This window comes from Oryctolagus cuniculus, chromosome 1 (genome assembly GCF_051225735.1).
Source record: "Oryctolagus cuniculus isolate XC-2025 breed Fujian yellow rabbit chromosome 1, ASM5122573v1, whole genome shotgun sequence".
NCBI lineage: Eukaryota > Metazoa > Chordata > Mammalia > Lagomorpha > Leporidae > Oryctolagus > Oryctolagus cuniculus.
The window spans coordinates 211047576-211059861 of record NC_142867.1 but is presented as its reverse complement, the minus strand read 5'-3'; the positions used below and the strand labels follow the sequence as shown (position 1 = coordinate 211059861).

The following is a 12286-nucleotide window of genomic DNA, read 5'->3' as shown; positions in this document are numbered from 1 at the left end:
TGAAAGTGAGCCAGTGGATGGAAGATTTCTCTCTCTTTCTTTCTCTTTGTAACTCTGACTTTCAAATAAATAAATAAATCTTTTTCTAAAAAAGCCTAAGTTCAGGCCTTCCTATTTCTCTGCTTCCTGTCTCACCATATGTTCCTTCCTCTGCACATATTCCACCCTCACCAGAAGCCAAATCCATGGAGCCACCCATTCTTGGACTCAAATTTCCAAAACTCTGAGCTAAACAGATATTTTCACTTTCTCAAGTTAGCTGTCTCAGGTGTTTCATTGTAGTAATCAAAAGCTGACTCATATAGCGTCTAAGCTCTACCATACACCACCTGGATAGTTTCACTCCTCGGAAACTCAGTCTTCCCATCTGTGATATGGGGATAACACAGCTTTTCCTACAAGGGATTTATGGGAGTTAGTATGAAATAAAATATGTGAAAAAAGTCCCCCTTTAAAACACAGCACTCACATTGGAATGGGAGGCAGGATGTCACTTCTATTGTCAACCTACAGTTTTGGCGGGGTGGTGGTAGCAACTCACAGTGACACTGTTTGAGAGCCAGCCTCCAAGGGATCTCATCTTACTGTCTGGAGGGTGACTGATCTATCGCTCAGTGCATACACACGGAAGCTCTAAATAGTAGAGTGAGCTGTGGAGGTGCCAACTGGTATTTTTCTCCTCTATGTTCTTTTTGCCTCATCCATTAAGGCAGGGAGGAGGCTCTCCGTCTTCTCACTTCAAAGGAGGTTCGTGACAGAATGGAAAGCAGGAGTTGCCTGCCGAAGATTCCCCTTCCTGGCTGTTGTTTTCCAATTCTGTGCGGTGTTCCCAAGGGAAGGGTCAGAGGGAGGTTGCTCTCAGGGAAAACTTAATAAAGAGACCAAGGAAGGGATCTATGGGAATCAGGCAGAGGTCAGGTGGCAATACGAGAGGGAGGCAGCAGCATCCTGATGATGTGCACATCACAGAAGGGCCGCATGGTATCCACACGTGATAAACGGTGCCTTCCCCAGAAGCAGCAGAAGCAATGGACCCAGCAGGACCAGATGAAGTTGGGCAGGGGGTACCTCAGGCTGACCAGTACGAGCTGATAATTAATGATTTCAAATCTTTGGGGATATTTCACTCACATAATCTGTTGAACTGGATATTTTGTTAAAGCAGAGTACTGTGTTTCCACATACAGCTCTCTTACCATGACATCACAGAAAACATGATTACTGTGTCCTGCCCTCTTGAAAGTGTGCATCACTGTCCAATGTTTTGGTTAATCAGATCACAAAGAAATCCAACCAATCAGAACTCAGCGGGCTGACCACTCACATGCAGAGGCTGCTCTGAGTTCTCAAACTGCCTGCCTTGGGAGTTGATGTACACTTTATACACAACATCAGCAACGTAAAGAGGTGAATCACCTGTGACTTAGTACAAACATGAAAATAATAATGCTGGGGTTAGGCACTTAGCCTAGTGAATAAGACATTGGCTAAGATAACAATGGATAGAATTAAAAAGGAGAGAATGATCCAACATGGGAAGCAGGCCACAGGGCAGACTAATAGAATGACAAACACCCTAAACAGCACTCTGACCTCAGAATTAGCCCTTAAGGTATTAGGATCTGGCTGAAAAGCCCATGAAAGCATTTCAGGCATAGAAAACCAAGACACTGTGGCTATAAATGATCTACATGAAGGATCTCTGTGAGTGAGATCCCAGTGGAAAAAGGGACCATCAAAGAAGGGAGGAGAGATCTTCCACTTTGCTTATGGCTCTGTCTAAATAATGACAGAGTTTGTGGGCTCAAAAGGCTTCCATAGCCTTGGCAGCTCATGACAAGAGCCTCGGGTGATCACTGACATCAAAAATAAGAGTGTCAATTGTTTAATCAACAACAGGAGTTACTGTGCACTTACTCCCCATGTAGGACCTCTGTCCTTAATGAGTTGTACTATGAGAATGAATGGTAAAACTTGTCTTCAAACAATACTTTATACTTAAGTGTTTGTGTGGGAGAGGGAGTAGGAGGTGGGACAGGAGTGGGGGTGGAAGAGCAGGTATGGGCGGAAGAACCGCTATATTCCTAAAGCTGTACCTATGAAATTTGTATTTATTAAATAAAAGCTAAAATAAATAAATATGTAAATAAGTATATATAAATAATAATAACAATAAAAGATATATGTGTCCCACGTAGGAGTGCCTGGGTCCAATACCGGCTCTGGCCCTGGCAGCAGCTTCCTGCTCATGCAGATTCCGGGAGGAAGCAGTGATGGACCCAGGAGTTGAGTCCCTGCTACACGGGTGGAGACCTGGATTGAGTTCCTGGCTCCTGATTTTAGCCAGATTAATCTCAATCACTATGGGCATTTGGAGTGAACCAGTGGATGGAAGCTCTCTCTATATCTCTGTCTCTTTATCTCTATTTCTCTTCCTCACAAATAAAAAAAAAAGCTGTCATTATAGAAATGGCTTAAGTAGCACAAAGTCAAAACATCTAAATAAGCTTATTCTTTTTTTAAAAGATTTTATTTATTTATTTGAGAGGTAGAGTTACAGAGAGTGAGAGGAAGAGACAGAGAGAGAGATCTTCCATCTGCTGGTTCACTCCCCAATTGGCTGCAACAGCCGGAGATGCGCCGATTCGAAGCCAGAAGCCAGGAGCTTCTTCCAGGTCTCCCACACAGGTGCAGGGGCCCAAGCACCTGGGCCATCTTCTACTGCTTTCCCAGGCATAGCAGAGAGCTGGATGGGAAGTGGAGCAGCCAGGACTCAAACCGGCGCCCATATGGGATGCCGGCACTGCAGGCAGAGGCTTAACCTACTACGCCACAGCTCCGGCCTCTGTTTTTTTCACATCTGCAAGTGGACAGGATTGGGGCAGTAGCGTTGATGGTGAAGAAGTTGACTGTATCCCATCCTAGAGCTCAATATACAGGCACTTATTTTTTCCAAATTGGAAAGGGTTTCTTGAAGGAATAGGCTTCCCTGATGTTTTTCAGTAACATGGGCCTCCTGCTGATCAAATGTCAGGGATCACTTCTTCATTTTTGTTTCTCTGTGCAAGGCCTTGGAGGTCTGTATCTCCCAGCCAATTTCTTAATAACAGCTTCCCTTTTATCCTGGCTGAAAATGCCTCCTTTTTCAGGTTAAAGATCCTTCATACCTTAGGGTCAGCTGCTTTACAGATATCTGTAGTGTGATCAGTCCTACAGCAGGTCTAGTCCTTGCCCACTTACTGTCAGTGGGAGAAGGAAAGCCACTAGGGTAGACCGTGGTGTGATACTCCCTGCCCAACTCTCATTAAGATGAATGGTGGGCTACTAAGTGAGATGAAGAGTTCGGGAGTGGAGCAGAGATGATGGGGAAGATACTGCAGAGTCTTGAGAATGTTATGGTCCTCTATCTAGGCGGATGCTTCCATGTGTAGCTGGATCCACGCCTTTGAAGCTGAAGGGAGAGGTCTTAACTGCAGATGTTTATTTGGAAGTTATAGTACGGACACAGATACACAAGAAACCATGTGAGTAAGTAACATGACCCCAAAGTGGACGAAGGATGAGAAAAGAAGGTGGTTCCTCCGGGAGCATCAGCAAAGGTGAAGGTTCCAGGGAAAGCCACCTAGGTGGATGAATGTGGAGAGAAGAGGAAAACCCAAGTTGAGTGCTAGTGCAGAAGACAAACAAGAGGCTTCTAAGAAGAAGGATGTGGGCCAGCGCCGTGGCTCACTAAGCTAATCCTCCGTCTGCAGTGCCAATACTCCAGGTTCTAGTCCTGGTTGGGGCACCAGTTCTGTCCCGGTTGCTCCTCTTCCAGTCCAGCTCTCTGCTGTGGCCCGGGAAGGCAGTGGAGGATGGCCCTAGTGCTTGGGCCCTGCACCCGCATGGGAGGCCAGGAGAAGCACCTGGCTCTTGGCTTCTGATTGGCACATCTCTGGCCATTGTGGCCAATTTGGGAGTGAACCAGTGGATGGAATACCTCTCTCTCTGTCTCTTCCTCTCACTGTCTAACTCTGCCTGTCAAAAAATAAAAAAGAAGAAGAAGAAGGATGTGGCTAACCTTGCCAAATGCTTCAGATAAATGCACTCAGGTTAAAAAATAAAAGTTCCAAAGTTTGACAAAGAGGAGGGAGAGTGGTAAAAGAGATAAGTTGATGAAATGTGCACTTTTTCAAGAAGATGATGGTAAAATGGAAGAATAGAGGGACTACTTTGAAAAAAAAAAGTTCCCCTTTCTAAGGAACCATGAGAGAAGAAATAATAAGATGACAACATAGTCTGTTCTGGAAGTAAACAATCAGACCATGGGCTGGAGGAGGCCTGGGGAGAATTTCTATGTTATGACCTTCACTATATGAATGGGAGATACTTGGAATGTTGGCAGAAGAGAGATAGGACAGGGCTCCAGAGAGGTGATAGCCTGGATTGAGCCTGGGAGGAATGGGAGAGGAGAAAGGAGAACAGATGTGGTCACACGGATGAGTGTTTTCAAGGTCAAGATTTTAGAGTCAGTGTCGGTGGGGCAGAGTGTGGCCATACATGTGAGTTCCTGGAACGGAAGACAAGGCTGTGGAAGTAGGTAAAGCAGATTCTGGAAGGCGAGATGCTGGAAGGGTATCTCAACAGATCCCGAGGGCATCTGAGATAGCAGCAGGGCCCGGGGGTGGAGAGTGAGACGGCAAGTCAACGCCAACATTCAACAAATGTTGAGTGAGTATCTACTCTCTGCCAGCCCCTGGATGCCATGGTCCCCAGTAATGCAGGAGGTAAATCTGAATACAGTCAGTGTGTAAGCAGGCTGGGGGTAGGAGGCAGTGACAAAGCCTAGTATTGTATCTCACGGAGACAAGAGGGTCTTTGAATCTCATGTGCAGGGCCATCTCCTTTAATGGCAGTGGGGGGTTAGGAGAATGCTAAGCTCCCGAGGTGGTGGCCTGTGTGTTTGAAAGGCGTGGTGATGAGGGTTGTGGGCAGATAAACAGCTTCCCCTGGAGAAGGTTGCTGAGCAGCAGAATCATTAGAGACATACCACGTGCCTAGCCATGTGTTAATCGCTTGAATAACGACAGCGTTTGGCCCTGCTCTGAGGGTCCCTGGAACCTTTTTGAGCACCCATCTGTGCCGCCAGACCTTGAAGGGTTTACTGTTTCTCTCTGCTCTGCTGGCTAAGGCCTGCTCACACAGGGATAATGAAGGTCTCATTTGCCTCTGACAATATGGTGCCTTTCTGCATAATTTACATGTTTTCTTCAAGGCTCAGACACTAAGTAATGAGGGAGCAAATTCTAGTGCAGGGTCTTGCTACTGAGACAAGCAAACCCAGACTCTGGGCCTTTGCTCTTCTGTGATAGCCCTCGGGGCAGGTCTGCAGCCTGAGTAGGGGTCTCTCTGTCTTCATCTTGGCAGGCACCTGTTAAAGAAAGGACTTGGGCTTCTCCAGGTGGTGACTGAAGCCACCGAAGAGCTAGCTCTATGTCACTGTCACCTCTTGAAATTCAGTTGCAGTCAGTAGATTTATAAACATTCCTCTAAGATGGGATTCTGTTTCCAAGTTTTGAGACCATTAACTCCCACTTATTGAGTACTTCCATGTTCCAGCCCTTGTGCTAAGGGGTTGCATGAAATTTTTTTATTAAAAATATGCACAACCAATGAATTAGATGCTATTTCCTTCCTTCCTTCCTTCCTTCCTTCTTCCCTTTCTTCCTCCCTCCCTCCTTCTCTTTCTTCCCTCTTACCATCTCTGCTTCTTACCATCCTCTTAAACACCGGGCACACAGGAAATGGTGGTTAATATTTGGTTGTATAATGCTCTCCCCTCTGTCTGAAGTCCTCAAAGTCTCACCATGCCCTGTGGAAGGAAGCCCAATGTGCTGAATGTGGCCAACACAAGCCTCTGTGAGATGGGTCTTGTTTCCATCCCCAGCCTTGGAGACTTCCATTCTTTCCCTTCTTGCAAACTCCAGTGATCCCAAATAGTGCAGGTTTATTTTTTTTAATACTTCATGTAACTCCTCAGCACAGTGTCTGATACATGTGTGTGCTGAGGCAGGGAACTGGGTGAAACCAGCCAAAATGAAGGATTTAAGGATTCTCAGAGAAACTGCATATTTGCATCTAACACCTAAGTGTCTGGCTCACTCCATACTAGTCTGGGCCCTGCAGGGTGCTGAGAGGGAGTGAAGGATGGCTACACCATCGCTTGCCACTCTTGAAGCCCAGCAGCATGGTGACTTACAGGGGGAGGAGGTGAGGAGCAGACAGTTAACCCCAGTGCAGGCTTGACTTTAGGAGTATGAGATATTACCAATGTTCCTACTGGAGAAGATGAGACTGTAACTACACCCATGTCATTCTACCATCCTGTCCATTGGACTCAACCTCAGATATTCCTATCAGCACGCTACCCATCTTCTCAGGGGAGTTATGGATTTTACTGACTTCATTTACTTTTTATGGCTGACCAGTTGTCAGCTTCTGGTACACAGGCCTGGAGGCACATTCTGGGAACTCCTATAATGGATGTTCTTCTTTGGTCATCAAGTCCCGCAGAATTCAAGGTCAGGCTAGACAAGAGCTCAGTTGCTTGGAACGGGAGTAGGACAGCACAATAGCCTTGATACTTTTTCTGTTTGAGAATCCGAGTTTGGGGATCTTTGCATTTTCCCAACCACTTTGTCTCTGACTCCATCAGTCCAAAATCTAATTCACTGTGCTTTATGAATTACAATCACCTCTGCCCCAAACAAAGAACAGCCGTCACTCCCCACTACTTCTGCCTGCATATTCCTAACCTCGGTCATTCCTAGTGGTTTAGAGCTGTGCTATTAATATGGAGGGGGATTTAGGGACCGAAGAGCAAAACTGCAAGGAAGTCTCAAGTTCCTAGAGGTGAGGGGACAACCGAGGCAGGAGCCATGGAGTAAGATGTGGAATACGGGCCGCGCAGAGCCTGCTCTGCAAAGGGCAAGACACGTCCTGTCGGCCGTGAGAAGAGTCGGCCGTTGATTCAGTGGGGATGCTGGGAGGACACTCTCCCAGGCACCTCCTCTGCGCGGGGCTGGGATTCTCTTAGGAAGAGACATGACGTCTGCTTTTTGTTTAGGTTGGAAAGCAGCCCAGTGCAATGGAGAGGGCATTGGTCTGGGAGATGAGAGACTTGGTTCAAGTCCAGCTCGCTACTGTCCCAAGACAAGCAACTCGGCTTCTCTGGCTTCTGATTTTTCTCCACACTTCAAGACACCTGGGTGATCATTCATGCTGCTTTCAGCTCACAGGTTTCCCAGCCCATGAATGCGCAGGAAAAAGCAAACATCACCCCATCTGGCTCCCACCTTGTGTAGGATGAACTGTGGAGCTGCAGCTCTTCAGAGACAGATGGTCGGCAGGTATCTGTTTCCATATTTGGTGAGAAGTAAGTGGAGGAGGCAAAGAAGATAATGATGTCTGAGCCAACTTCTGCAGGTCGGCTGGCTCCCCACGCAGCTCACAGTGTGTGACTGGACCAGGGAATTCTTCGTGTCTGGTACCAAAGTTCCCCTCGTCAGTCCAGCCGGTTGTTTCCAGGGTTCTCCCACAGGGGAGCCCCTGGGTCTAGCTGCTGGGAATTGTCTGTGTTTGATGATGCTTTCAACTGTTGCTCTCCGTGTCCTCAGTCCGGAGGTGTTCGCTGAAGCCATTCACGCGTGTAACATTTCAAAAGGGATGTTGTCTTCCGGAGGACATTGAACCCTGAAAGTCCCCTCTTTGGACACAGCAGCTGTCTTTCCACTCTCCTCCCGGAGCCTGCAGTGTGGAGCAGGAGAGAGAGCAGAGTCTTTGCAGAGCTGTGGGGCCCTGATCAGAGGCCTACCTCCCAGAGGCCCTGTTTTCTTGTTTGTAAAGAAAGAGTGACGGTGCACGCCAGGAGAGTGGATGAGCGAATTTAAAGAGGGCAGCATGAGAAGCACCCACGGATGCACAAAGGATGCATGGATCTCGTCTTTTTCACCCTGCAGTGGCCACTTAGCTGCATCCCCAACATCTACCCCACTCAGTTGACAAACCAACCACAGGCACCCCTACTCTTCCTGCTGTAGGTCTGGGCAAGTAGCCTAGTTCTGGCCAGTGATACAGAAGAGGGGATCTCCTGCTACCGAGGAGAGGCAGGCCCGAGTTTTCTCTGGATAAGGTTCTGAGTGAGGTGGCCCCTGGAATTCCCACAGCCATGCTATTACTGGCCCAAAGATGTAGCCCGTGTGGAGAGAAGGCGGGAGGCCACAGGTTGCTGAGAGGCAGAGCCAGAGGCCCCGCGCGTCTTGTGGTGTCATTCCTGCAGACTTCCTGCTTTGTGGGCTAACACATCCATTTCTTGTGATTGAAATTAATTCGACTTAGGGGCTGCTGTCTCTTTTCTGAAGGCATCCGAGCTGTTAGCCCGCTTGTGATGGACTCCTGCTTGTGGTCATTCATCTTTCATGGTCTCATGGCCCCCCCCCAGCCCCTTCTGCTGTTCTCCCCATTGTACCCCCAGCTGGGGCTCCAGGGCCAGCCATTTTAACAGTGGGACACTTGCTGTCCACCCTGAACAACACTGATGTTTGGCTTTTCCTGCCTAAACAGGCCCCAATGTTGTTGCTTCTTTGCCACCAATTCCCAGGCTTCAGAGTGTTGCTGGGAAAACACAACCCATGCCCAGGGCTGCAGTGGGAATCCAGGCAGCCTTCCCTGCTTGGGGCCTGAGCGGCTGCTGCAGTCAGTCTGGATTACTCACTCTTTCTTCCTCCCTGCACTCACTCATGGCGCTCCTGCCAGTGCACGTGCCCTCTCACACGCCCTCCCCCAGACAATCTTCCCAGGCTGATCCCAAACTCTGCCTCCCACAGTGAGAGGCAAACATCACCCCCTCTGAAATCCTCTCTTCAAATCCAGCTCAACCTCCCAACACTGGGAGCTGTCCATTCATTTATGTTCGCTAATGGACCCGGGTGCATGGCGTTGAATTTGAAGATCTACACAAACATACACGAAGAAGGAGGCAGGAGATAAAGATCAAGCAGGAAGGTTTCAAGTCAGCCAGAGTCCAGTTCAAAGGTGGGTTGTGCTCCTTCATAACTAAGGGCAGTAGGGAAAACAATTAAACCTTGTGCCACAATTTTCATTTGAAGATGGAAGTAATACCCACCTACGGCAGACTGGGAGGTTATGTGCATGGAATAATTATATGAAAAGGTGGGCATTCGACACAGCAGTTAACATCCCATGTCTGAGTGCCTGGGGTGGAGTCTCAGCTCTGCTCCTTGTTCCGGCTTTCTGCTAAGGCACTCTCTGGGAGGCCGTGGTGTGTTGGCTCAAGTCACTGGGTCCCTCCACTTGCTTGAGAGACCTGCCCTGAGCTCCCAGGTCTTGCCTTCAGGCTGGCTCAGCCCTAGCTGCTGTGGACCTTTGGGGAGTGAACCAGTGAACAAGATCTCCCTCTCTCTCTCTCTCCCTTTCAGATAATATAAAGCAGATAAATAAATAAGAAAATATTAGGCACATGATAGGCCCTCAATAATCCTTCCTTTTCTTTCCTTTTCACTCAAAGTCTGAGAGAGCCCATCTTTCTTTCTGTTAGTCCAGTGTGTATTGTGTGTGTATACCCAAAACCTTTCTTCGTGGGTCTCCAATAATGTGCAATATTATAGAACTAAATCCATTTTGGCAACATGTAAGTACAAATCAAATAATTCTACCCCCTTGGCCCATCAAATGGAGGCTGACATACAGATACAACTCAACATGCGGTGCACACCTTCTGCCAGCCAGCACTGTGCTACATGAAATGATACATAGACGAACTGAATATGAAACTAGTCTTTTTCCCTAAGAGTCCTCGTCACAATTCCCTGAACGTGTGGGGCGCTTTGCAGATAGCAAATGCTTCTGCAGGCTGCGTTGCCTCTCTCAGATGTTTGCAGCCTCCTCCCCACAGATAAATGCAGGGGCACTGGGCAACCCCAACTGCTTGCTGGTGCTGTACTCGAGAGTTCTCAAATCTTCTCGGGCATAGTAATGAGTTGGGGCTTTCTACATGGACAGGCGCTGGGCCTCACCCATACAGGTTCTGCTGGGTAGAAATGAGTATGGCGCAGGACGCTGCCTCTTCAACAAGCTCCTGATGGGGTCTGGATTTAGGTGAGGACCAATGAGCGTGGGGTCTAGGGCAGCAGAGGGGCTGGTCTCCCAGGAGTGACACCTGCAGTGGGCATGACTGACAGCTAAGAGCATCCAGTGGATCTCAACAGAGGGACCTCAGAGTCCTGAGGCTAATGTGGAAACCAGGGACCACGTGCCAGAGACAGCATTGCTGGGCATGGGAGGACTGTAGGAGAGCACAGGTTGAAGATGCCCAAGGAAGTGCTTTGGAACTAGTCTAAGAAACAGGAGAAGCGAAATCCCTGGATCCACTCTGAAGACCGGAATGGCCTGGTAACTCCCTGGAGGTGACATGGGTGTGGCGAAGAAGGTGGTAAACCAGCAGGAGCTTAGACTCTGGAACTTGACACCTTTTTTGATCTTAGATAAAATATTTATGTGTTCATTTCCTTTTTGACCTCCCTGATATTTTCTATAGTTCGGGGAACAGCCCTGGGTGAGATCAGTTACTTGAAGGATGAAAATGGAATGTTGGCCGTCATACGTTCTATTGAATGCACTTTATACACATTCTCTCTCATTTTCATGAGCACAGAATCAGGTCGGTTTTAACTGCCTATGTGTTTCAGGCGAGGAACCAAAGTTTCAGAAAGGTTAAGCGATTTGCCCAGGATCTGACTGCCAACAAGAGGAAACTCACAACTGCACGGTTCGCCTGTCTCACTGCACATTCTCTTGGAGTCTCCCCGTGCCTACGCATTGAGGGCTTTATTCCTCATTGGCCAGGAAAAGGCCTCCTGGGCCCTCCCAATCCAGCCTTATCCGCCACCTGGCAGAGAAAGCGATTTCTGAAGCAGGAGAAAGCCCAGGAAGATTGCTCAGTTCCTGTGCGCACGGCTTCCCAGCTGGGGATGACAGCTAATCTTGAAAATCAATTCAATGCCTGCTCTCGCTGCAGACACTCCCCAGGGCAGGCCATGGCTCCTCGCACCGCTGTTAAACAGCACAAAAAGTGGAAAATTGAGCAGGATAAGACCTGTACCGGCTGTCAGTGTGAGGAGGTCCATGGGTGCCTGCGTGCTGGGCTTCGGGTCACTCACAGAGCACTCGTTACAGGGCCTGGAGGTGGCACCTTTAACCTCAGGGACAGATGGGTTATGAGGGGGCCAGAGGTGATTCCGGCCCTTGCAGCTGGAGAAAGAGCAGGACCAGTTCATTCAGGCAACCCAGGCTCTCTCAGACAGCTTGGGCATGGGCCTCTGGCATGGAGGCCGAGTGACCCTTCTCTGAATGCTGTCTGAACAGCAGGCCTGTGCCCTCTGGGACCTGTCCAAAAGGGACCAGGCTTAGCCAGGGGTGCAGACTCAGCAGCGAGCCCAGGGCTTTCTGTGTGTGGCCGCACAACCTTGACCCCCTCGCGTGCATGCTTTCTCAAGACTGCGGTTGGGCCACACAGCTCTAAAACTAGTGGAAGTCAGGTGATGCCATGGTCTTCTCCCAGATCCCAGAAGGCAGGCAGGAAGTGCCTTGCCTTATTAAAAGGGGAGAGAGAAAGCCAACAGGCAAGTTGCACCATGTCGTGTGTCTTGAAGCATTTTGCACGTGAGATCCCAGCTCTCAGAAACACCAAGGGGAGAAACCACTGTCTCCATGTCACAGAAGATAGAACTGATGTTCAGAGACTTCCACATGAATTAAAACAGTAGAAGGCAAATTAAATGTGCATTTCCCATCTATCAATAGCTGGCGTTCTATGATCACTGATGGCTACACGACCATGTGCGTCTGAGACTGAATTTCCTCTCTTTTGAGGCTACTGCCTGCTTGAGGAGAAGGTCGTTATGCCACAGTTGTCGCGTGCAGGGGAGGGCTGAGGGGTCACAGACACAGCATGTGTGGACGTGTAAGGCAAGGGCCCAAGGAGAGGCGTGGACTATTAATATTATTCCAATTCCTGCCGTCTCATCTCCCCCTCACTTTCTTTTTTCTTTCTTTCTTTTTTTGGACAGGCAGAGTTAGAGAGAGAGAGAGAGAGAGAGAGAGAGAGAGAGAGAGAAAGAGAAAGGTCTTCCTTCCGTTGGTTCACCCCCCAAATGGCCGCTACGGCCGGCGTGCTGCGCCGATCTGAAGCCAGGAGCCAGGTGCTTCTCCTGGTCTCCCATGCGGGTGC

General features: G+C 48.8%; 1 protein-coding gene across 1 annotated transcript in view; it reads right to left on the bottom strand.

Moving 5' to 3' along the window:
* The window catches only part of LOC103347974 (elongation factor Tu, mitochondrial-like), a 40617-nt gene that overhangs the window by 19759 nt on the left and 8572 nt on the right, over positions 1-12286 (bottom strand). The window contains exons 3-4 of the mRNA XM_089306775.1: positions 11159-11307; positions 9005-9093 (exon numbers count right to left, since the gene is read on the bottom strand). Coding sequence (XP_089162901.1) covers positions 9005-9093; positions 11159-11307 — 238 coding nt within the window. The remainder of the gene's footprint in view (positions 1-9004; positions 9094-11158; positions 11308-12286) is intronic.